This window comes from Calliphora vicina, chromosome 5 (assembly GCF_958450345.1).
Source record: "Calliphora vicina chromosome 5, idCalVici1.1, whole genome shotgun sequence".
Lineage (NCBI taxonomy): Eukaryota > Metazoa > Arthropoda > Insecta > Diptera > Calliphoridae > Calliphora > Calliphora vicina.
Genome location: NC_088784.1, coordinates 89,041,836 through 89,067,286, shown reverse-complemented (window position 1 = coordinate 89,067,286; position 25,451 = coordinate 89,041,836). Strand labels below are relative to the sequence as shown.

General features: G+C 31.1%; 1 protein-coding gene across 1 annotated transcript in view; it reads right to left on the bottom strand.

Annotated features, from left to right (window-relative positions):
- Window positions 1–25,451, bottom strand: part of LOC135961449 (5-hydroxytryptamine receptor 2A-like) — a 56,549-nt gene that overhangs the window by 17,121 nt on the left and 13,977 nt on the right. Inside the window, exon 3 of the mRNA XM_065512949.1 lies at window positions 2,814–3,906. Coding sequence (XP_065369021.1) covers window positions 2,848–3,906 — 1,059 coding nt within the window. The 3' untranslated portion in view covers window positions 2,814–2,847. The remainder of the gene's footprint in view (window positions 1–2,813; window positions 3,907–25,451) is intronic.

Here is a 25,451-nt window from a genome sequence, read left to right as displayed (position 1 = left end):
AAATTTACTCTTATGTGCTATTTTCAACATTTTCAAAATATCGAATTTTTTTTGCCAAAATATCCAATTTTGAAAAAAGTTCTGCTGAAGCACAGCGATTCGATACCAAAGCTTATGGAGAATGTGCTCCATCGATTTCAACGTGCAACGGTTTGTTCGGTTCAGAAGCAGAGAAATAGGGTACCATGTGAATTGAAGCCGAGAAACCTTGGAAGACGATTTTGAATGTCTGAAATGCTGATTGAATGCTATAAAAGAAAATCATTTTAGCACCGAATCATTAATTGCGATGGAAAATGAATTCATTATGATAACCCGAGGCGTAAGATATCGTATGTGAAGACCGGCCAACCAGCCGAATCTACACGAAAGCCATATATCCATGGCGCTAAGGTGTGCTCTGTATTTGGTGTGACCAACATGGTGTTATCTATTCTGAGCCACTGAAATCTAGCCAAACCATCACAGGGAACCTGTACCGTACGTAAGTGATTATTTGGAAGCATACATTGGCCAAAAACGCCCAGAATATCCGTAATAATCCATCATGACAACGCTCGGCCACCTGTTAAAGTTAGGAAGTTTTGCCTCAACCGCCTTATAGTTCAAATCTTGACCCCTACGAGTACTATTTGTTTCGATCAATGCAGAACGCCCGGGATACACTTCACTTTGGAACAGAGTTTTCGAAATTTGTTGATTCGTTATTGGCCTGAAAAGATGAGCAGTTCTTTTGGCACGGAATCCATATGTTGCCAGAAAGATGGAAAAAGGTCATAGCTAACAATGATATTGAATAAATTTATATATCCATCTAACCCGCAAACTTTAAAAAGCTGAAAAAAGTTGTCGAATAATTTTTTTTTAGGTAATTATGACCCAATAAAATCAGAACAGCCGTCAGAAACTAATTTGCAAATTAAGTTTAGGAGCCAGGTGCAAAAAGGTGAAGAGTGCCTCAGGGTATTGTTGCCGGTTTAGGTGTAAAAAAACAATAATTATGATATGATATGATTTTGTTGAAAAACTAATGAAAAAGAAATAATAAAAAATATTTCGAATAGATCGGGCTACTAAAAGTTAGTAAAACTTTGATTTAAACAAGTAAGAAAGCTTATATACAATTCACCAAATTATACTTCAAAATACAAATTTTAAAAAATTTTTAGTAAACAAAATTAATTTTTTTTGCAAAGTTGTTTTTTTCATTTTTTGGAAAAAAAAATTTTACGAATTGTTTTTAAATTTTAAATTTTTTGGTTTTTAAATTTTTTTTTTGTGAAAAAAAATTCGGGTTAAAAAATATTTTTTCCGATTTTGACCCATTGTAGGTCCAACTAACTATGATCTTCAATAATTCTGTCAGACATGCTTTCGAGAATTTTGCTATTTAAAATCAGCAAAATCGGTCCACAAATGGCTGAGATATAAGGAAAAAAACCAGGACAACCTCGATTTTTTACCTATTTTTGACCTATATCTGGATTACTAAGTCATTAATATAGACAATATGGATATCTAATGATAGATATTTCAAAGACATTTGCAACAACGTATATAAGACCATAGTAAGTTGGACATATAATGGGTCAAAATCGGAAAAAAAATTTTTAACCCGATTTTTTTTTTTCAAAAAAAAAAAAATATTGAAAAAACAAAAAAAAAAATTTTAAAATTTATAAAACAAACGAAAAAATTTTTTCCCAAAAAATTAAAAAAAATTTGATTTTGTTTACCTAAAAATATTTAAAATTTTGAAGTATAATTTGGTGAAGGGTATATAAGATTCGGCACAGCCGAATATAGCATTCTTAATTATTTTTATTCATTTTGATTTTCTTTAAATTAAAAATAATTAAAATAATTTCGTTCCTACAGCACCGAAAACAACCAACTTGAAGTTGTTTTCGTTCCGGCCCCAAATGACAGGTTTTTCGTTACTGATCGGTGCCGTTTCCTTCACAATTTTCGTTGCCGATTTCTGAAACGAACGGTGCAAATGTATGGAATTTCGTTTTTGGTGCCGATTACGCTGTATGCGGAAACGTAGCTTTACAGGGATGTATTTATATTATTATACGAAATAGCTCATATTTTAATCGGATTCGAATCATTATAGATTCTGAATAATAACCACTTTTCGACTCTTTATCGCTTTGCTCTACATAGGAAAATACGTACATTCTCGATATTATATCGAATTTTATTTCAACTTTGAATCATCTTGCATACTTGCATATTTAAATATACCCATATCCTCTAACATTAAAACATATTTAAATTGTTTTTTTATATTTTATTCATTTTAATAGTGGAATTGTAGGAAAGTAAAGAGTATTGTTGAATACACTTGCTACGTTTATGATAATGCATATTAAATTCTTTACTCATTTCTATGGGTATTATACATTTTGCATTTTCCATTTTCCACAAAACAAGTATTTTTATTTAAACATTTCTTTCATTTCATTGTTGTGCGAATACAATTTCTTTATAGAAAATTAAAAAAAAGAGAATTTCTTTAACAAAGATATACAAATCATTTGTTTTGCCTATTCCTTTTAAAAGGTATTGGAAACCTGATTGCATTGTTTGAACAACTGAAAAGAAAGGAGTAAAGTAGTATTGACATCAAAGATGTAATACAATATACATTTAAAAGTAAGTACATTTCATTCATTTGTCACAAGATGGTTATAACTTGAAAATTTACAGCAACTTTTGTGTTATTTTCTTTTATATTTTGAGTTAAGACGTTTTAAATATTTGCAGACATAGAAATAAAATGTGAATGAATAGTATATTGTACATACCTAAAGTATTCATCCTTTTGTCATTATAGTATTTTTATAATTTACCACTGCGATAGTGCACCGGCCTATGACCACCGAATAGTATACGCTTGAAGGCCTGACGGAATTCCGGACTGAAAATTGTGTAGATGACAGGATTTAGTGTTGAATTAAAGTAGCCCAACCACAGGAAGAACGAGGCGACCGCATCATTAATTTCACAACTCTCGCACAGTGGCAACAGCAAGGCCATGGCAAAAAACGGCAGCCAACAAACAACAAAGGCCCCCGTTATAATGGCCAATGTCTTGGCCGCCTTGCGTTCACGTTTCGCCTCCAGCGTTTCTTTTCTCTTCGTCACCTTGTGCATGGGATTGGATATGCTGGACAGTTGTTGCTGTGGATTTTTGGCACGTGGTACTGGCGTAACCTGACTCGAAGCATAAGCTGAGGGCGGATTGGGTGTGTGCGAGGGATGCGGTAGGGGTGCGGAGGAGGGTGTCGTTACTGTGGGTGTTTGGGGTGATAAGGCTGATATTGATGTTATTGTGGTGGCATTTGATGTGCTAGCACCCTGAGTTTTATGCATAATACTGGTTGACCCTGGTGTTGTGGCTATGCCACCGACTGCGGCACAGCCTGCTGCTGGTGTTGTTGGCGTTTGCACGGAATTTTCACAGTTTTGTGTTTGCTGTTGCACCTGCTCCAGTTGCTGCTGCAATTGAGGATCGGCTAATACCTCTAATGATGGATGATTGTGATGATGATTATTGTTGTTGTTATTGTTTATCACAACAGTGCCATTGGCTGATGATGATATCGCTGGGATTTCGTTTGTTGCCACATTTGTTATACAGGTGGGTGTTGGTGGCGTAGTTGCTGCTGCTGCTACTGTGGAGGATGCTTTTAAAGGTTCTAAAGGATTTTCTTGTACTTGTACGGGTTGTGTTAAACAGGACTTCGTGGACGTTGCTGTTATCGTCGTTGTTGTTGTGGCGGTTGTTTGTGTTGGCTCTTGTTGTGTCTTCGACAGCGTTTGATGTGTTTGATGCGCTAATGCTACCAGGTGGGATACTGTCGCAATTTGTTGAGTATTTGTTGATGTTGATGGAACCTTGAAGATAAAGAATACATTTTTTGTTAATTAACACGTTATCTAGTGGAAAATTGCTTCTGATAAAAGACGTGCAGACATCGTATATACTTTTTCTCAAAACTTTACAAGTGACACAAAAATGGTCTAAAATTCTTTTTTGAAATATATTCGAAATTTGTTAATTAAAGTGACCCTTATTTTGTTCTTTTTCAATTTTTGTATGTCCCAAAGTCTAAAATTGTTCTCCGTCATCTAAAAACCAACTGTGGATTTTATTTGAAGTTTCGAGTTTTTGTTCAGATATTTCTAATAATTAACAAGTAAGAGAGCTATACTCGGCTGTGCCGAATCTTATATACCCTTCACCAAATTATACTTTAAAATTAAATTTTTAAATATTTTTAGATAAACAAAATTTAAATTTTTTTAAATTTTTTTTTATTCTTGGAATTGTTTTTTAATTTAATTTAAAAAAATTTTTTCTAATTTTTTTTTTAAATTTATTGAAAAAAAAAATCGGGTTAAAATTTTGTTTCCCGATTTTGACCCATTGTAGGTCCAACTTACTATATATAGCCTTATATACATCGTTGCAATGTACTTTGAAATCTCTATCATTGGATATCCATATTGTCTATATTAATGATTTTCTAATCCAGATATAGATCAATAATAGGCCAACAATCTAGGTTATCCCGGTTTTTTCCTTATATCTCAGCCATTTATCGACCGATTTTGTCGATTTTAAACAGCAACCGTTAGAAGATTTCCAGATACACGATTCAGAATATATATACTTTGTGGCAAATGAAAAATGTAGAAATTACAAACGGAATGACAAACTTATATATACCCTTGCCACTCATGGTGAAGTGAAGTCAGTCATGCCAGACCACATAATAAATACCCTACATGGAATAATTTTTTCTCATGAGTAATTTTCGTAAGTGTGTCTTATATGGGAACAATGGCCAATTATCGACCAATCGCCTTGTAATTAGGATACCAACCAATTGGATACCAACATTTTTAAAAGATTTATGCTTGTTAAAGTGATTCTTGGAAGTAGGGGGGGAGCTACTGTTAATTATGTATTGATCTACAAACAAATCTTAAATGTGATTTCATTTTATATAAAACTTAGTTGTGGAGAAATGTGTGTGGATATTTATACAAATCAGATATTTATGACAAAAATTTCCTATTTCTGGAGGGTATTTGTATGGGGCATAATTGTAATAATGGATCGATTTCAACCAGTTTCTATAGGCTCGTCCAAAATTTTTTTTTAACGTAATTGTTTAACAGTTTTACTTATTATTGGTTGGTCATCGATTTGAAAATGGAGGTTTTCGGCGAAATTTAATCTTTGGTCACAAATTTGTTAAAATTATTTCTTACAAATACATTTATTAGCCTATTTTCTAATATTTAATTCATATGGCTGCCCTGGATTACGAATTCAATCCTCCTTCCCATAACTTATTTTCCTAGTTCCAACACAATGCATTGCATGAGTAGGGGTCATCCCCTGAGTGCTGGTCAAAGCAAAAAAAAGTTTTAATTTACTTTTTAATTTAAAACAAGTAAATAAAAATTAAAATAAAAATTTTAAATATTTTTAGGTAAACCATGATACAATAATTGTAGAAGGTAGAATCACTAGGGAGAGTTTTCAATATTTAGCCCTATAACGTCAAACTTTGATTTTGATTTTTTTTTCATAGTTCCTTTTGTTTGACGTTACAAGAATTGTATAATTGAGAATTTGTTTTTTACTGAGTGTACCTTATATTGTTGTATCATGAGGTAAACAAAACTCAATTATTTTTCAAAATTTATTTTCTTTATTTTTAATAATTTTTTTTTTCAAAATCTTTGTTTTAATTTTTATACCCTTCACCTTCGTGATAAGGGTATATATAAGTTCGTCATTCCGTTTGTAATTTCCATAATATAATTTTCCGACACTATAAAGTATATATATTCTGAATCCTTATACATAGCGGAGTCGAAGAAAATATGATTGGTCACGCTCGACCATATATTACTCTACTCTGAGTAAATCAGCAAAAACTATTTTCTTTAAATTTCAATTTCAATACTTTATATTCGTGAGTGATTTTTGGAAGTGGGCTTTACATGGGTGCTATGAGCAATTATGGACAAATTATGGAATTTTGTGGTTTATGTCGATATAAAACCTATTCCTATTGAAGTCTATGTGGATACCATAACTTTTAAGAGATGAAAATCTGCAACTAGGGTTTTTATCACGGGAATTCCCGGTAAAAATTTCCAGAAATTTTGCCAATTTTTCACTACCTGATTCCCGGGAAATTAAAACCCCTAACTGCAACGCTTATATAAATATCTTGTAATGTGCTGCAAAATACCAAAGAACATAGAATTTCTTTGTTTTATACAACAAACTTTATTTTTGTTCACAAACAATTTCAAACACTTTCACTTAACCCACATAAATGTACAAAAAGATATGTGTCTATAGATATATGTTTGTATCTATAACAGAATCCGCAAAAAGTGTTATACTATTATTGTTTAAACCAAGAAAACGACAAACATTACATTGGGATTCTCCATTTGCGGCGCCATTTGCTTAAATTTATTGCCAACTTTAAACCGCAGTATTCATCTGAGTTGGTCGGTAAGTTGACCAGTGCTATGTATCTGTGTGTCTTGTCTTACTCAAGTTTTTCACATTTAATGCAATTATGAATGAGCCAAACGTTGCTTCAACAACAACAGTAGTAAGTAGCAAACGATTTGCTTATTCTTGGGTTGGTTTCATTTTAATACTTGTGGCACTCATCATGTTTCTACTTGTTTCTTCCTACACCACGTGTCAAGTTTTGTGGTTGGCAAATGTGTGCGGTTGGTTTTGTGTGAATGTATTTATCGAGTGAAAATTAAAATTCTTCACCACATACTAAAATTAGCATTTTAAATCAGTGCTGGACTCACAAATCATACAAATTGCATTCATAAATTGTGTAGAAAAAACTAGAAACCCCAAACATTTGTATGGACATAAATCCAAGAGGGAATAAAAAAATATTTTCAAGCTAGTGTTTACATTTTTTTCTTCTCTCTGCTGAATTATATATTTTCTAACTAAATAATTCAAATAGAGTAAATATTCCAAAAAAACATAAATTCAGGCATTCAGTTATGTATTCATTTATATATAAGAGTGTTTTGTGCAAATATGCACGTTCTTAATAACTGGAGTAAATTACTAAAGAATAATGAAGACATATGTATGTACAGTGCAGGGTAAAAGAAAAAACAAATGAAAAATTTAGGAAGTCCCTATTGGAAGACCCTTTATTTGTGGTAAATTTTATGTTTTTGAAAACTGAAATTGAGGCATATAGTTTTCAAAGTTTAATTACACAGTGCAGCACGAGTTTTTGTCAAAATCATGCAAAAAAGTAATCATTTTCTCAGGCTAATATCTTGCAAACAGTTCGGAATTTTGATTTACTCTCTGAGGCAAAGTTGTAGCCGTTGCCATAAAGAACAAAAATTGTGAATATATAAAATCAAAACAACTTCATCTTCATGATCAAAATCGCAAAAAACTTTAAAAACATCGAAATAAATTTAGAAATAATTTTTTTAAAGCTGCCTAAAAGTATGCTTTAGTTTATAATAATTTAATAGTTTATAGGCCAAAACGGTGTTAAGAATCATTCCTAGGAAGTTCATATGTTCTAGAAAGTTGTTTATTGCGATCTTAGGTATATTTTTGTAGTTGAATGTTTCCTGGAATTTTGAACGGTTTGCTACCTATGGACCTGAATAGGAGAAAAAAGGTAAAAAAAAATCGAATTTTTTAAGTTTTTTGCGATTTTGATCTTGAAGATGAAGTTGTTTTGATTTTATATGTTTACAGTTTTTGTTCTTTATGACAAGAGCTACGACTTTGTCTCAGAGAGTAAATCAAAATTCCGAACGGTTTGCAAGATATGAGTCTGAGAAAATGATCACTTTTTTGCAAAAATAACCCCGAGGACCCAAATCTTAGGGGGCCCATAATAAAAGTGCATGGCTTTGGGCAAAACTAGGAGACACGGGTATTTCTTTGTCTTTTATTTTCCATGACTTTTAAAATTACACAAAGTGTAATTTAATTTTACCGCGCACTGTACCATGTTATGTAGTTAGTTCATCTGGATTTTTAAATTACTTTGCGTGAAAAATAAAAGTAGTAGCTTGTTTTCTTATTTTTATAGGTTATAAATTTTATATTTATTATTGCATAAATTCTTGTTGTTACTCTTTTTTATCTTTAACGTTGCTACTTCATCATTTTGTTTAAGTTATTAAGGATTTTCTTTGTGGTTTGCCAGTCTTGTCTTGACTATCTTAAATGTTCTCGTATAAATAAATAAAAATATACATAAATAAATAAAATACTGTAAATGCAATATCGTAAATATTTATAAAAAAAATACAGATATTTCTGAAATGTACCCAAGCACACGAACAGATAGACAGATATACCCATATGAACGCTAGTGCAAACAATTTTAATGAAACTGGTAAAGGAAATGAACTTATACTACAAATTCAAATACTCTGTGCTCATGTACCTGTGGACGACTGACTGTATAATATGAATAAATATGTGGGTAAATAGGAAAATAATGAAGTTTTATACAACTTTCATACAAATTCACACATATTATATGAGCATTATACAAAATTTTTTAACTTGAAATAAAATTTTGTAATGTTTGATTTTATCTAATGTAATTTGTGGGTATTGTAATCTAAAGACCAACAACCTCCAAATATGGGTTTTATCCCGGGAATTCCCGGTACTAATTTCCCGGGTATTTTTCTAATTTTTCACTACCCGATTCCCGGGATTTTGAGTCGGGAATACCGGGAATTAAATAAATAGAAAACAATATAGAACTCTATTTTTTTCATCAAAAAACAGTGAAACGTTTTTTGCTTATATCTCGGCAATAATAGACCGCTTATTATTATTATTTATTTGGGTTTTTCGTATGAAAATTTAAAAAGTGAATTCATTATTTATAGAATTTATTTGTTATTGAATCATTCTAATTTCTTTAAATTTCTTCTCAAATCCATAGTACAAAAAGACTTAAAACAATTTTTTCAATTTATTTTGTTTTATAATTTTAAATATTAGGAATGGGTTTATGGAATGAAAGGCTGAAATTCTTTAATTACGGATTAAGATTTTAGTGAATTAAGCTCAAATTTTATTAATTAATTTTGAAGCTCTGATATTTAATTATTATAACACTAAGTTTTTATATGAAATTTGGCTATAATATTCCTAATTTACAGTATCATTATATACTTCGGGAATAGCCGGGTACCCGGGAATGTAGAAAAAAATTTCCCGATTTCCGGGAACCAAAAAATGTCGGGAAATTAAAAACCCTACCTCCAAATCATGAAGTTATATCCTAAAATTGGGTTTCTGTTTTATTTTCACACTTAACTCTTTCAGCCATGGTTTTATGTGTATAAGTTTATAATCAAAACAATTGCATTTTTACTTTAATTAAGATTAATATATTATGAAAAGTAAGAAATAATAAAAATACAGCAAAAGGTTTTTGTTAAATGGGGCGGTTAGTTTACTAACCACCATGGCGGTTGACATTAAAAATAATTATGATACACATTTTCTTAGTGTATAAATTTGTTTGAAAGCTAATAATTTTGACAAAATTTTCTGAACAAATCAAACGATTCTTAAATTCTATTATATAATTTTGAATACCCCAAACAAAGAATAACAAGAAGGGAAGCCTCTCATTTTTTCTACAACAACAATTTCTCTCTCTTCTCACATACAAGTAGTATGTGAATTCAACACACTTGAGAGAGAGATTTAACTTCAAAACTTTTTCTTGATCACCATCACATAATATTTTTATTATTTTTTTCCACACATTTAAACCATTTAAATAACCGAAACGTATATTTTGCACAAACGAAAAAAATATTTTTTTAATTTTTTTGACATTAATTTTTTGGGGGTTGAAATAAAAACTAAAATAAACAGATTTGTTAAATTTCGTATTGAAAATAAATAAAAATATTCAAATAAACTTAATTTTTCCAGAAATTTTGAAATAAAAATCGGAAAAATCTATTTATAAAACTTCTCCAGATCAAATATAATCCAAATAATTTGAGAATTGTTTGAATTTTTAAATATAATTGTAATAAAATTTTGTTATAATTTTTAAGGACGCTTTTTTACAACTCTGTGTGTTTGAGGAGTGTGGTGAAAGTGGTTTGAAAACTAATACATATAAATAAAATAATACCAATACATTATTATAGTTAGGTTTTTTTTGACAACCGACTTAGGTTTTTTTTGACAGCGTTTCACTTCTTGTTATTATTCTTTGACCCCAAACTCCTGTTTAAGCAACCAGATATTCCAATCTGATTTTTCCCCATTTTGATTCCACCAGAGCAGTTTGGGTAGATAAGTCGCTAACATAACTATTACCCAAATTTGATAAAGGCATGTAATCATCCGAATCAAAATCACCATAAAATATAGACTTGAGATATGTCCTCGAGTTCCATCAGATCGGTTTGCTCCTCATAATTCTCTTCTTCGTCGGATTCAAAACTGCTGACACTTTCACAATCCATTTCACAAAATATCCTCCATATCAAGTTTATTGAGTACAAGCGACGTCCTTACAAAATAATATAAAATTATTAAAACCTATTTCAGACACAGTGGTTAGTAATCTAATCACTCTTTTACTTACGTTATTTATCAAAGAGTATAGTAGTATATAGAGTAAGTATATAGAGTATAGTTAGCACAAGCCAACCAAACAAACAATAAATAACAAATTAACACTGAATTCGATGACCTTAGAAAAACTGCGGTTTACAATATTTTCAAATTAATATATTAATCTAACCAGAGCACCCTGATGGCAAAGTTTTGGAAAAAACATAAACGATGACTTCATAGAATTTAATTTCTTTAGAAAAATGCCAATAGATGCCACTAAAAATATTTTAAAGTTTCTAGAAAATGTGGTTTGAAAAGTGACCACTAAACCACAAAGAGTTAACTAATTTTAACATTTCTTCAACGATTTAAAATGTTTTAAATATTATGGAATTAGTATGACTAGTATGATACGGTATTTCTCTTTAAATTGTTTTGCTTTTATTTTGAAACATTTGTGCAATATAAATTTATTGAAAGTATTGGTCATTATTAGCTATGACCTTTTCCCATCTATCCGGAATCTATATGTTTTACGAGTCAAATAAACTGCTCAACTTTTGAGGCCAAGAACGACTCAAGCCTATTTCGGAAACTCAGTTCCAAAGTGAAGCTTATCTCAGAGAGAGCGTTCTGTATCGATCGAAACAAATAGTCGGATGAAGCACGGTCTGGACTATAAAGCGGGTGAGGTAAAACTTCCCAACCTCCTCTTTCTAAATACTTTTTAACAGATATTGCAACATGTGCCAAGTGTTGTCATGATGTAATATTACAGCTTCATGTCTGGCCTTATATTCTTGGCAATTTCCGGCCAATGCTCGCTTCAAACCAATCAGTAGTGTTCGGTACAGGTTCCCTGTGATGGTCTGGCCAGATGTCCTTGTGTTTTGTGGGACCTTTTCCTGTATTTCCCCTGTATGGATATTTGTCTTTGGTGTCGATTCGGCTGGTAGGCTGGATCACTTACACTTCGGGTTATCGTAATGGATCATCGCAAGTAATGATTCGGTGCAAAAATGCTTTTCTTTACAAACATCATTTTGGACATGCAAATCGCCATACAAAGTAGCTCTTCAATTCCAGTTTTTGCACGAATCCTGCTGCTTGCAAACGTTTTGAAATTGCTGGTTGAGTAGCTCCCAATGATTTTACAAGCTCTTGTTGAGTTTTAAAACAATCTTCATTAGGTGAATCCACCAACCAATCCTTGAAGAGTACACATAGAAAACAGACTCGTGATAGCAACCGAATTTATTGCCAATCGAATAATTCGGTTGCACACATATAATTTTTCCGTTCTATCAACAGAAAGTCAGTTGATAAACAAGAATTTCGATGGAAGCAACCAAACATTTTTTACTCCTTCCAAATTTTTGTACCCACAACTGTATAATTCGGTCACTAAGGTAGAATCATTCGATTGACAACAAATTCGGTTGCTATCACGAATCTGTCTTGGACGGATTGTCAAATGTCCACGGCCTTTTGGCCAAAATTGGATGCAAAGCTAACCAAAACACTAATTTTATATTAATTCTAGTAGGAGTTTATAACCAGTCACTGCTCAATTGGGGCCTTCATAGGTAAATGGGATAAGCAGTATAGGAGTTGGAGACAGTACAGCTCATTAAGAGTAACTGCCCGAGACTACGGAGTCATAGATTTAAATGGCTGGTTAGCAGATTTCGAGATGAACTTGGGACTGTTGCTGGCTGTAAATTGAGTAACATACTACAAATCCGTAAGCAATTTTTCCTCTTTATGCAGATTTGGATTCTTCTTTTTGTTTATCCTTTTGCTATCTCTAAGACACTGCCTTTCTTCTTCATTCTTTTCTTCATGTCACCCTCTTTCAGGAAGGACATACTTTTTCTTTCTATAGGACTCTTGAAGGGAATCACAATGAACCACACCCCTTCCAAACTAAACTAAACTTCATGGGGTATTGCCTTCAATTCTTGGTTTCAAACTGTTTTGTCTGTCCTGGGCGATCTTTGTCTTCCAATTTGTGCATGCTTCAGTGGAAGTTTTTTCAAATTAAAGAAGTAAAGCCAAATCCGCATATTACGCTTTGTTGGCACAAAATTTGACATTTTCGAAGCAAAACAAGTTAGATGCAAAATTTTGGTTCAGTTCAGTATTTTTTTTGGATATTTGTGTAGGTAGATGTGTTTTACGGTTCTTAGGCTCCATCTATGACCAATTATCATAAAATTTGGTACAGCAATTTTAATAAATATTGACATTTTTTGTTTCGAATTTGAACTTGACAACTCTATTTTTAAGAAATTGATGAGAATTTTAGAGATTTTCGGTAGTGGACCTTATATAGGAGCTATAGTCAAATATGGACCGATATTCACAAAATCCTATAGTATGATTTTCAAATATAAATTGCGGATCTGTGTAAAATTTTGGTTCGATATTGATATTTTTTAGATATTTATGCCGATTAATGTGTTTTTCGGAAATTTTCCTTATATGGGAGCTATACAAAATTATAGGCCGATCTTCATAGAATTAGGTGCTGCGGTTTTGGTATACATGGGAATTATTTATGTCGAATTTCAACTTGATAGCGACATTTATGAGATATTTATGCTTATTTAAGTGATTTTCGGAAGTGTACTTTATATGTGGGCTATGGTCAAATATGGGTCCACAAACAAATTGGTAATGTAATTTTTATTACCACGAAACTTATTTTTTCTGAATTTTCTATGGATACTGCTATTCTGTAGGCATTTATTGACCATAGAACCATATTTCGGGAAGAAATTTGTATGGGGCTTGGAGAAATCATGGACCGATTCTTATAATTTTCATCAGAGTTACTCCTTTTATCATAAAAATAACGAGTGCAAAATTGTATGGTATTAGCTGCAATATATTTACACCAATGATTAAAAATATGTGAAAATTATCAATTTTTTTTGAGGTTGTCCACATTGTGATTCATAACTTTGGTTCTACTGTACCGATTTGGCTGATTTTCAATACCGAACTGCTTAGGACAATAATAAACATTTTGTTTGCAACTCGTACGTACTTTGGACGTTAGCGTGTTTTACACAGACGGAAAGACAGACGGACATAGCTCAATCGACTTAGAATTTCATAAGGATCAAGAAAATATATACTTTGTTGGGTCTCAGATGAATATTTCTCAATGTTACACACGGAATGACAAACTTATATATACCCTCATTCACCACTTATGGTGGTGGAGGGTATAAAAACTTAGTTGTTTACACTATAATGTTCAATAACACTGTGTGCAATTACTAGGGCATTCAATCGAATAACCGTTAATCGGTTAACCGATTAATTTTGGTCGTCAATTTTTAATTTTCCGAACAGTAAAGGAAAATTCAAAATTGACGATTTTCCAATAACAAATAAACCGATTAATCGACACAAGTTATTGTGTCGATTAACCGAAATTTCTTTTTTTTGCACTTTAACATATGTTTTTGTATCTATTTTTCCGTTTTAATTCAAATACATAAGTCAAAGTAAAATTACATATTTTTTTGAACATCCAAGAAACATGTTTTGTGAGTATAACAACTGACATATTTAGTTTACATGTATTTGTCGGATGAGAACATGACAATAGACGAAACTGGAGACACTACTGAAATGCGTCTTTTGTCAGAACTTATCGAAATTATTAAAAGTATTCAAATCTAAAAAAATTTAAAAAGGACTCCAATGCTATAATGGAGGAGTTTATATGCTCAGAAAAAACTAAAAAAAATAACTGAGATATTCTTTATCATGCCTTAGTTTGGATTTCTCCAACATCTACAATCAGCGAGAGAGTTTTTGCCAAGTCGAGTTTTATTAAAATTAAAGAATATTATTTATTTTTTGGTTGAATTGTTATGTTATGTTTTGTTTATTTTTTATGTTTTTGTTCTTTTTGTTAACAAAATACTTAAATAAGTACAAAAAATTCGTGGTTCTATTATCAGTTGAAAATTTAAATAGAAATTATTCGGTTAATCGAATAATTTAGAATTAACCGATTATTAACCGATTAAATCTAAACCCCGATTAATTATTTGCTCGATTTACCGATTAAACCCGATTAATTGAATACCCTAGTAATTACCGAGGCCCCAAATCTTTGGGGGTCCATAAAAAAATGCATGTCTTTGGACAAAACTGGGAGATACGGGTCTTTTTTTTGGTCTTCTATCGCTTAGTGGTGTCTGTATAAGTGAGAATAAATGAAAGAAACAAAATTTGGTGACGACTACCTACATGCATAAATACAAGCGGGTCCAGGATAGTGAAAAAACGAAAAAAACATACAAACGGAATAACAAACTTATAAATACCCTTGTGTGTAGCAATTCTGTTTTGTTGGAGTCCATACAATACGGAAATATTTTTTGCTACTTTTTTGGGAAACTCTCATATACATCCAACATAAACATACCAAGTAATAACAATCTTTTACAATGAAATTTTATGATATAAATTCATATCAAGCTCTCAATAAATATTCGTATTCTTACATATTTAAAGCGTTAAAAGACAACATTAAAGGTATCAGTGGCAATATCATCAACATCATCAACATCATCATCATTAATGCGGTCAAGTTGTGAGTGCAAGTTATAAATAATAATGATAAAAAGGTAATAAATTTATTAGCCAGCTTTCTTTACCTGAGCAAAGAATATGTATCAATGTTAATTATGCTCGTAACTTATTTGTGTAGCTATTTTATATACTTTCTACTAAGAAATAGCATTTAATAATAATGATACAAGTAATAAAATATTTGGAGATACATCTTCTCTACTTTATTTATACTTTTATTCATTTTAATTAGATGGTAGTCTAATCTTATTATAAATATGTTTGTTGTGCTAAAATATGTTATAATAACATTATAAGTTATTTGCTGTTGTAAATTTTATTTGTAAATTTAAGTAGATACTTTAAAATTTCTTTGTATATTAAAGTAGTAAACAAAATGTATAAGAAATTTTGTCTTTATATTGATAAAAGATTATGACCTGTTTGTTTACAAGATGTTGCAATATGCAATAATATAAATTCTAGCCAATATATTTATATACAAATAAAATTAATTAAAATAAAACTATCACAACTACTTGTAATAAAATTCTAAATAAATCAGGAATTTAGATTGTTTATACAAAGGAAATTACGGAATCCATCCGTTCGACTGGCTGGATAGCTGGGAATTTAATCTTTAACTTATAAACCCTTAGTCCGATTTGAATCGGATATGTTCAATTTTTAAAACGATTTCAAACAAATTACACATATAGAATCTCCTCATCGAGCACTACAAAAAACCTAAATTGAAAAATAAATTTTCAACATTTTTAATCACCCTACTTCCGTTTTCAGATAACAGCGGGTCCAAATATTTCCCGATTTTCTCCGTTGTTCTTTTATTGGACTAACAACAAATTTATGTCAAACCAGTAAAAAAAGCAATTATTTTAAAATCGTGACTGACTCCAAATTTATATTCATTTGAATTTAAAAAGGCTATTTTTCGCCAGTTTTTGGGGAAAAAAGTTCTTTTTAAGTTATTTATTTATAGTTTTTGAAAGCTAACTTTACATTAAATATTTTAAATGAAACAAGTAAGAGTGCTATATTCGGCTGTGCCGAATCTTATATACCCTTCACCAAGTTATACTTCAAAATTTTAAATATTTTTAGGTAAACAAAATTTAATTTTTTTCCAGTTGTTTTTTTTTTTGTAAACAATTTTTTTCGATTGTTATTTTAAATTTTTTAAAATTAATTTTTTTTTCAAATTTTTCAAATTTAAATTTTTTTTTTTTAAATTTTAAAATTTTTTTTTTTTTTGGTTTTTTCAATTTTTTATTTCTTTTGAAAAAAAAATTCGGGTTAAAATTTTTTTTCCGATTTTGACCCATTGTAGGTTCGTTGCAAATGTCTTTGAAATATCTATCATTAGATATCCATATTGTCTATATTAATGTCTTAGTAATCCAGATATAGTTCAAAAATAGGTAAAAAATCGAGGTTGTCTTGGTTTTTTCCTCATATCTCAGCCATTTGGGGACCGATTTTGCTGATTTTAAATAGCAAAATTCTCGAAAGCATGTCTGACAGAATTATTGAGGATTTGGATCCCGAAGATATCGGGGATCTTCAGAAAATTGATTTCAACAGACGAACAGACAGACAGACGGACGGACGGACATAGCTTAATCGACTCCGCTATCTATAAGGATCCAGAATATATATACTTTATAGGGTCGGAAATGAAAAATGTAGAAATTACAAACGGAATGACAAACTTATATATACCCTTCTCACGAAGGTGAAGGGTATAAAAACAAATTTGAAAATTGTTGATACCGAGGGTACCAGGTCCATCCAAAAAAACGCATATTTTTATGTAAAATTCAACTTTAGGTCACAAATTCTCAAATCGCATAGTCGATATCAAAATATAGTGAGCCAATTTAGATGGCCCAATATGTTCTAAATTATTTTATAAATAATTTCGTTAACCCCGACCCTGGTATATACGTGGTCCCGCAGGAAGTAATCGAAAGGTCTCAAATCTTACGATCTTGGAGAGCAATTGAGATGTAAATTTCTGGAAATCAAATTATCGCCAAATTTGTATGTCAATAAATCAATGGTTGCAGTCAACGGATGACACTAAGGGTCTTGCTATTAAAATCACCTCTCGCCCGTATCAATGTCATCCATATTTTGAAACAAAATATCATTGATCATGGTGCGGTAATGATCTCCAGCGAGCTCCGGTTTTATTCTAAAAGAAATAAGATTCGAATATGTATTTTTCTGGATGTAATGGAGCCTGGAGGGTCTGCTGTGGATTGATCTCACTTCATATGAGGCAATTTTATATATTAACAAATCCGTTACCCAAAAATTTATCTCTTTAGTCTTTAGACCTTTGTAGCATCAAAAATTTAAAAAGTCCAATATAATTGCCACCTTAATCGTTATATTCGGCATATCCTTACATACACAGTGCAACACGAAAAAATATTACCATATACGGACACAATTACGTGATAAAAGACGCAAAAAAAAGACCCGTGTGTCCCAGTTTTGCCCAAAGTCATGCACTTTTTGTTTATGGGCCCCCAAAAATTTGGTAATTTTGTGAAAAAAAAGTGATAATTTTCTCAAACTCAAATCTTGCAAACAGTTCGTAATTTTTATTTACTCTCTTAGGCAAAGTTGTAGCCCTTGTCATAAAGAACAAAACTTGTGAATATAAAATAAAAAAAAAATGCTTCTTCAAGATCAAAATCACAAACAACTTTAAAATATTCGACTTTTTTCCCATGTTCAGGTCCATAGGTAGCAAACCGTTCAAAATTCAAGGAAACAGTCAACTACAAAAATGTACCTAAGATCTCAATAAACAACTTTTTAGAACATATGAACTTCCTAGGAATGATTCTTAACACCGTTTAGGTAGCTCAAATTAAGTTTGTAAGACTATTGTAAACTATTAAATTATTATAAACTAAAGCATACTTTTAGGCAGCTTTAAACAAATTTATTTAGATTTTTTTAAAGTTTTTTGCGATTTTGATCTTGAAGATGAATTTTTTTTGATTTTATATGTTCATAATTTTTGTTCTTTATGACAAGGGCTACAACTTTGCCTTAGAGATTAAATCAAAATTCCAAACTTTTTGGAAGATATGAGCCTGAGAAAATGATAAATTTTTTGCAAAAATGACACCGAGGCCCCAAATCTTTGGGGGCCCATAAAGAAAGTCGATTACATTGGGCAAAACTGGGAGACAGGGGTCTTTTTTTTTGGTCTTTTATCACGTACTGGTGTATACGGTTATATTTTCATGACTTAAAAAATTACACACAGCGATATTGTATATGTAAATATGTATGTTTTCCAAAAAGCTCATTTGAGATACTGACATCATTAATGAAATATTCTTTCAGCATAACCTCGAAAAAGGTAAAACACTGCAAGCTTTAATGTTTTATCCTCATCTTGATATGGATTACTCAACTACATTCTATACATAGTACAGTTTAACCTATATGGTAAATAGTTTGCTAAACTTCAAACTCTAAAGTATTTTACCTTTTTCGCTGTTGCTGAGAACTATATTAAATTGTTTAAAGTTTTTTTTTTTGTTTATTTTTGAATTTCTCACACATAAAGTGTATCGATAAAAGCAGAAGCTTATAAAGATGTTGACTTAAAATATCAATTTAATTCAATGAGCTGAATAGCAAAGCAAAAAAAAAACGGAAAAACTTTTGTCACCTTCTTTGCCCTACTGCTGTGACAGTCTCACCAACATGTTGTAGCTTTAACAATAAATTAGTTAATAAATGCCAACAGACAAACAATAGCATATAAAGTCTTTGTAACTTTCTTGTGTAATCGAACAAAGAATTAAGAGTGAGAAAAAACTACCAAATGGTAGATAAAGTCCTGTTAAAAACATTTTTAAGGTTCAAAATTCGTTGAAACGTAAAATGTACAACAGAAAGCTGTGAGTATAGAAAACTTTGTGTTTGATTTAAAAAAAATATAGAAAAAATATCAACAAAACCCGAGATTTGTGCCAGCACATGCTGTTAGATTGAAGTGTAGTCATACATATAAAATAAAACAATTTTCTGTGAACTGGTGTTGGAGTGAAATTGGAGATTTTCAGAAATTTAACAGTTTAAAGGGAACATTTGAAATAAATCTGGTGGATGGACAGAAATAATAGAGACTTACTGCTATAATTTTTACTTTTGTACCAAACTCTGTTCAGAGCTAGTGTATAACAAATATAGTTTCGTCCTTTTTCTTATTAACTGTGGGTTCTAGAACAAACATTTACAAAATTTTAATTGAATTAAAATGAAGCTATTTTATTTTAAGACCTGTGGCCTGTTGCTGTAACTATGTGGCACCCTAACTTTTGTTCTTTCAGTTTTCCAAGTTTGTGTACAAGAGAATTTTCTGTATGCTGGGATTTTGTGTTCGAACTTTGTGTTGTTTTCTTTACATTTTTTGGGTTGTTAACAAATTTTAAGGGTTTTTGATTTGTGTTTCTGACATATAAATTAGTATTTTACTGTTAACAAGAGTTATCTGTAAAAAATATATATTTTTCAACAGTTTTTTCAATACCAAATTTCTAAACAAATTGATAAGTTCTAGTTAGTAGCACCACCCGTTGTGGCAACCAGAAATATTTATTTCAACAGCTGGTGATAATTGTTTGAATTTATTTAAAACGAAATATTGCTAATATAGAAGGAAGTATGTATATTGTTTAAATAATTAGATTTAAAATTGTTAAATTGTGTTTGTCTTCTTGTCAGTGATAGGTCCATACAGAGAAAATATCTTATTTGTAAAAGTATGTATTTGTTGGCACTGACAACCATTTCCGCATAATCACATATTTGTGGCTGATCAAACAGTATTTCGGGGGGGACATTTGTATGGAGGCTACGTGAAATCATGGAACAATATAGCTCATATTCAATATGAAACAAATGTTATCAACAGGGAGGTGCCTGCTAGCACCATTCGTTTGGGCACTATCGTGTTTTCAACAGAGCTAGATTCGAAAATGTTAAATTTTGTGTCAACAAAGCGTCATATGCGGGAAGTTTAGCTTTACTTGTTTAATTTGAAATCAAATGCTGCTGAATCACAAAAATGTAATACCAAAGCTTATGGTGAATGTGTTCCATCGGTGCGAGAGATCGTTTATACGGTTCAGAAGTGGTGATTTTGACATGGAAAACAAAGATCAAGACCCAGATTTGGAGCCATTACTCCTCCATCCAGATTATTGTCAAACTTTCAAAAAAAGCTTTCAAAATCATTGGAAACTATTAAGCAGCAATTTCAAAACGGGTTCATCCAAAAGCAGGAAAATTGAGAACCATACGAATTGAAGCCGAGAGAACTTGAATCGACACCAAAGCCAAATATCCATGGCGCTAAGGTAATTCTCTGTATTTGGTGGGAGAAAAAGGGTCCTGATCTGTTAAGAGCTGCTAAAATCTGACCAGACCATCACTGTGAACCAGTACCGAACGCAACTGATTCGTTTGAAGTGAGAATTTGCCAAAAAATGCCCAGAATAAGGGGCCGGACATGAAACCGTAATATCCAATCATGACAATACTCGGCCAATTGTAGCTATTAATAATCGTGAAATTGCACCGTTCGACTATTATTTGTTTCTCTGTGGGATACGCTTCAGAACAGAGTGTTCGAAATTGGCTTGATTCGTTCTTGGTCATAGCTAACAATGCACAGTGGGGCAGAATCAACATTTTTTGGAAATAGAAGTGGCATTTCTTAACTGGGATAAAATTTGACGTAGGCGTAACCGAGGAGTTTTCAAGTTTAAGTTATTAAAATGGGTCCTATAAATTCTCCAATGGCGGTGCTACGAGGGCTCGAAGCAGGGTACCTTCGACATGTAAATTTTTTAAACACGTGTAATTTTTTGTTTCCATCCGATTTCTGAGATTTTTATATTTTTCGAAAGCGCTCGGCTAGGTCTTGCGTGTGCTGTTTTGTTTATCTATTATAATTACCCAGCTATAGGCATTTCAGAATTGAAATTTTAAAATTTTGCCATACCTTGTCCGCTTTTTTAAAAATATTGTTTTCGTTAGTTAGTTAGTTAGGCTATATTATCAATAATATATACAATATTCCAGAGCAATATGGATCCAAAAATAAACGGATCCAATTATGGATCCAAAAATAAACGGGTTTCAATTTAAAAATTCAAAAAGTAGTAGATTTTTGTTGTTTTTTGGGCGAAAATGTGACTCAACTCTTTTTTTAAAAAAAACGTAGAACATTTTGGCACAAACAAAATTTCTATTTTTCGAATATGTCGCCCCTACGCTCTTCGGAATTTGACCTATTTAAACTTTTTGCCACATATTCTAAAATCCCAAAGCTGGGATCAGAAAACGGAAAGCAGCTTTGGAAACCTTGATGTGTTTCCTATTTATACCCAAAGTATTTTCCCAGCCCCGAAAGAAATGTGGACCCTATGGGCAAAATTGTAAAAATACAATTTTTGGGATTTTCGCTCCAATTTTAAGGAATTGTGGGATTCCGTTTGACCTTTTGACACATTTTTTAACACTTTATTATTTAGAATGACAAGTTTAAAAAAAGTTGAAATTTTCATTGAGTTTTGTTAATAAATAAACATCCTAACTATGAAAGAAATGTTAAAGTTAATTTTTGTTAAAGTCGACTTTATTTTAAAATAGAACTTTGGTTTATATTGAAAAAGCTTCAAAACTTTTTTTAAAAAAAAAAGAAATTTAAAAAATTAAACAAAAAGTTTTTTTTTGAAATAATAAAACAACGGCTGACTTCATAAACGCATTTTGCAAAGCAACACTGCAATCCATAGTGTTCATAAACGGAATAGATTTTGTTTTCGCAATGTCGCAAGTTCATTATTGTATCAATTATTCATTCAATGCGCAACACCTGCCAAATTTGTGAACTGTTTTTATTTATGATTCTTTATAAAACATTTATGCGTTCATGAATGTCACAAATTATTGCTTTGCCTTATAATTGCTTAGCATTACTGCGTTTATGAAGTCAGCCAACATTTTAAATTATATTTGAAATTTAAAATAATAGACATCTTTATGGACATAAAATCGACTTTAAGGCTTTTGTAGATAGGCTGAAAGATTTTATTTAGTTTCTACAAATAAAATTTGTATCAAAATTTTAATAGGATTGCAAGCATTAGGAACAATTTAATCCACATTTATTCCGAACTATTTTTTTTGTTTAGATAAATTAGTTTTTGGTCTTACAATCAAGTCAATATCTCAATTAGATTCAAAAATATGCCACTTTAAAACTTCGTCCTTAAAAAATATTCCACTTTTTTATATTTTAATGTGACTAAGTCAGAAGCATTGACTTGTTAAAAAACAAGTAAGAAAGTATGGTCGGCAAGCCCTACAATATAATACCCTACACTAAGTAAAAAAAAAATATTTTTCTTTTAAAATTTCAATAATTTATATTTTTGAGTGATTTTCGGAAGTGGGCCTTATATGGGGGCTATGACCAATTATTGACCGATCACCATGAAATTAGGTCGTGTGATTTATGTCTATATGAAAGTTTACTATGTTGAATTTCGTGAGTTTACCAACATTTTTAAGCGATTTATGCACGTTAAAGTGATTTTGGGAAGCGGGTCTATATGGGAGCTATGACTAATTATGGACCGATCGTAACAAAATTTGGTGACATGAATTTTGTATATATAAAACTTATTTGGAGCGAAATTTGTGTAGATACCTTTATAAATTAAACATTTATGACCGATGAAGTCCAATTTCGGGAGGACATTTGTATGGGGGCTAGGTGAAATAATGGACCGATTTCAACCAGTTTCAATACGCTTGGTCCTTGGGCAGAAAAAATTACATGTACTAAATTTTATTGAAATATCTTCAAAATTGCGACCTGTACTTTGCGCACAAGGTTTACATGGACAGACGGACGGACATCGTTTAATCGACTCAGAAAGTGATTACAAGTCGATCGGTATACTTTAATTATAAACATCTGCTATTTTTATATTTTTCTTTTAAAATTTCAATAATTTATATTTTTGAGTGATTTTCGGAAGTGGGCCTTATATGGGGGCTATGACCAATTATTGACCGATCACCATAAAATTAGGTCGTGTGATTTATGTCTATATTAAAGTTAACTATGTTGAATTTTGTGTGTATACCAACATTTTTAAGCAATTTATGCACGTTAAAGTGATTTTCGGATGCGGGTCTATATGGGAGTTATGACTAATTATGGACCGATCGTAACAAAATTTGGTGACATGAATTTTGTATATATAAAACTTATTTGGAGCGAAATTTGTGTAGATACATAGATAAATTAAACATTTATGACCGATAAAGTCCAATTTCGAGGGGACATTTGTATGGGGGCTAGGTGAAATAATGGACCGATTTCAGCCAGTTTCAATAGGCTTGGTCCATGTACCAAATTTGATCGAAATATCTTCAAAATTGCGACCTGTACTCTGCGCACAAGGTTTACATGGAAAGCCAGCCAGCCAGCCAGCCAGCCAGCCAGCCAACCAGACGGACGGACGGACATCGTTTAATCGACTCAGAAAGTGATTCTAAGTCGATCGGTATACTTTAAGGTGGGTGTTAGACTAATATTTTTGGGCGTTACAAACATCTGCACAAACGCATAATACCCTCCCCACTATGGTGGTGGAGGGTATAAAAATTAAAATTTTCCTATAATTATTCTATTTTCTACATTGAATAAACAAGTATGTGGCCTAAAATGTATTGCACATACTACTTTAGATTTTCGTTACACAATAAAGAAAGAAACAAATTATAAAAACAAATGTCTACTACTAATTCCTGTTGTACATATTTTCTGAAATATTTTTTTATTTAAATATTTCATCATAAAAATTCTGTTGTTAAATATTTTATAATAAACTTTCAGGACTACTTCAGCTGACACAGTGTCCTGTTACACTACTGCTTTAGACTTTAACTCAAGATATAAAAAAATATATAAATAAAGAAGAAAGAACTAAATATATCCAGAAACTCATTCATAGCCAAGGTATGTGTACTTGCACAAAACACAAAAAAAAAATATTTAAACAAATTTTGGCAGAATCTTTCAGTACATAAAAATATCTTGTGTTCCATGGAGTGTATCAAAAACATATACAAGTTTATAGACTAAAACATTAAGAAACTGTTAAGGCAAAAATATAAAAAAAGGAATAAGAATGTGTAGAGAATGTTTTAAGCCAAACTAAAATAATAAAAACCAACCAAAAGAAAGATAGAAGAAATGGTCTAAACATTTGAATTAACATAAACGTGCATATTAAGTTAATTTAACGCTGGATAAAATGTTCTGTTCAAAAGGTCCCTATTTTCAGTCTTTTTACTACCTTTTGCTGCTGGTGTATGAAAGTTTCAGGTGAAATGTGGAGACATGTGCAGATGTAGATAATACTGGTTGGTGTCTTAGAAGTAAATATGTAGGCGTTTAATTCGCTACAAATACAAAACATGTATCTACTTTTATTTTGTTAGAATCTACATACATATATATTTTATAATAGTGACAGCTTACATTTATCTGTCCGTTCACCTGCAGAATTAATTTATTTTTATATTTTTTTGATCCCAAAAATACTTTATGCTGTTAAGCACTTGCTCAAATTTCTTACAGTAAATAAATAACAAAAATGTTTTTTGTTGGCTAAATGGTGAATTATGAACATCGTATGTTTAAGGAGTTTATTACACCTACAAAAAAGAAGGTCCTGTTAAAAAAATGTAATAAACATTGTTTTCAAAGGGCTGACAGGATTTACAATTGGAAAATTCTGAAATAAAATTAGAAACTTTTTAAGTGTAATTTAGAAATTCTGAAATGCAAATGGAAATTTCAGAAATACAATTGGAAATTTCTGAAATACAATTAGAAATTTCTGAAATATAAATGGAAAATTCTGAAATTCAATTAGAAAATTCTGAAATATATTTTGAAATTTCTGAAATATAATTGGAAATTTCTGAAATTCAATGGGAATTTTCTGAAATATAATTAGAAATTTCCGAAATACAATTGGAAATGGTGTAGTAGAATAGAATAATGACCAAAATGTCAGACAACATTAAAAAAATTTTATATTTATACCCT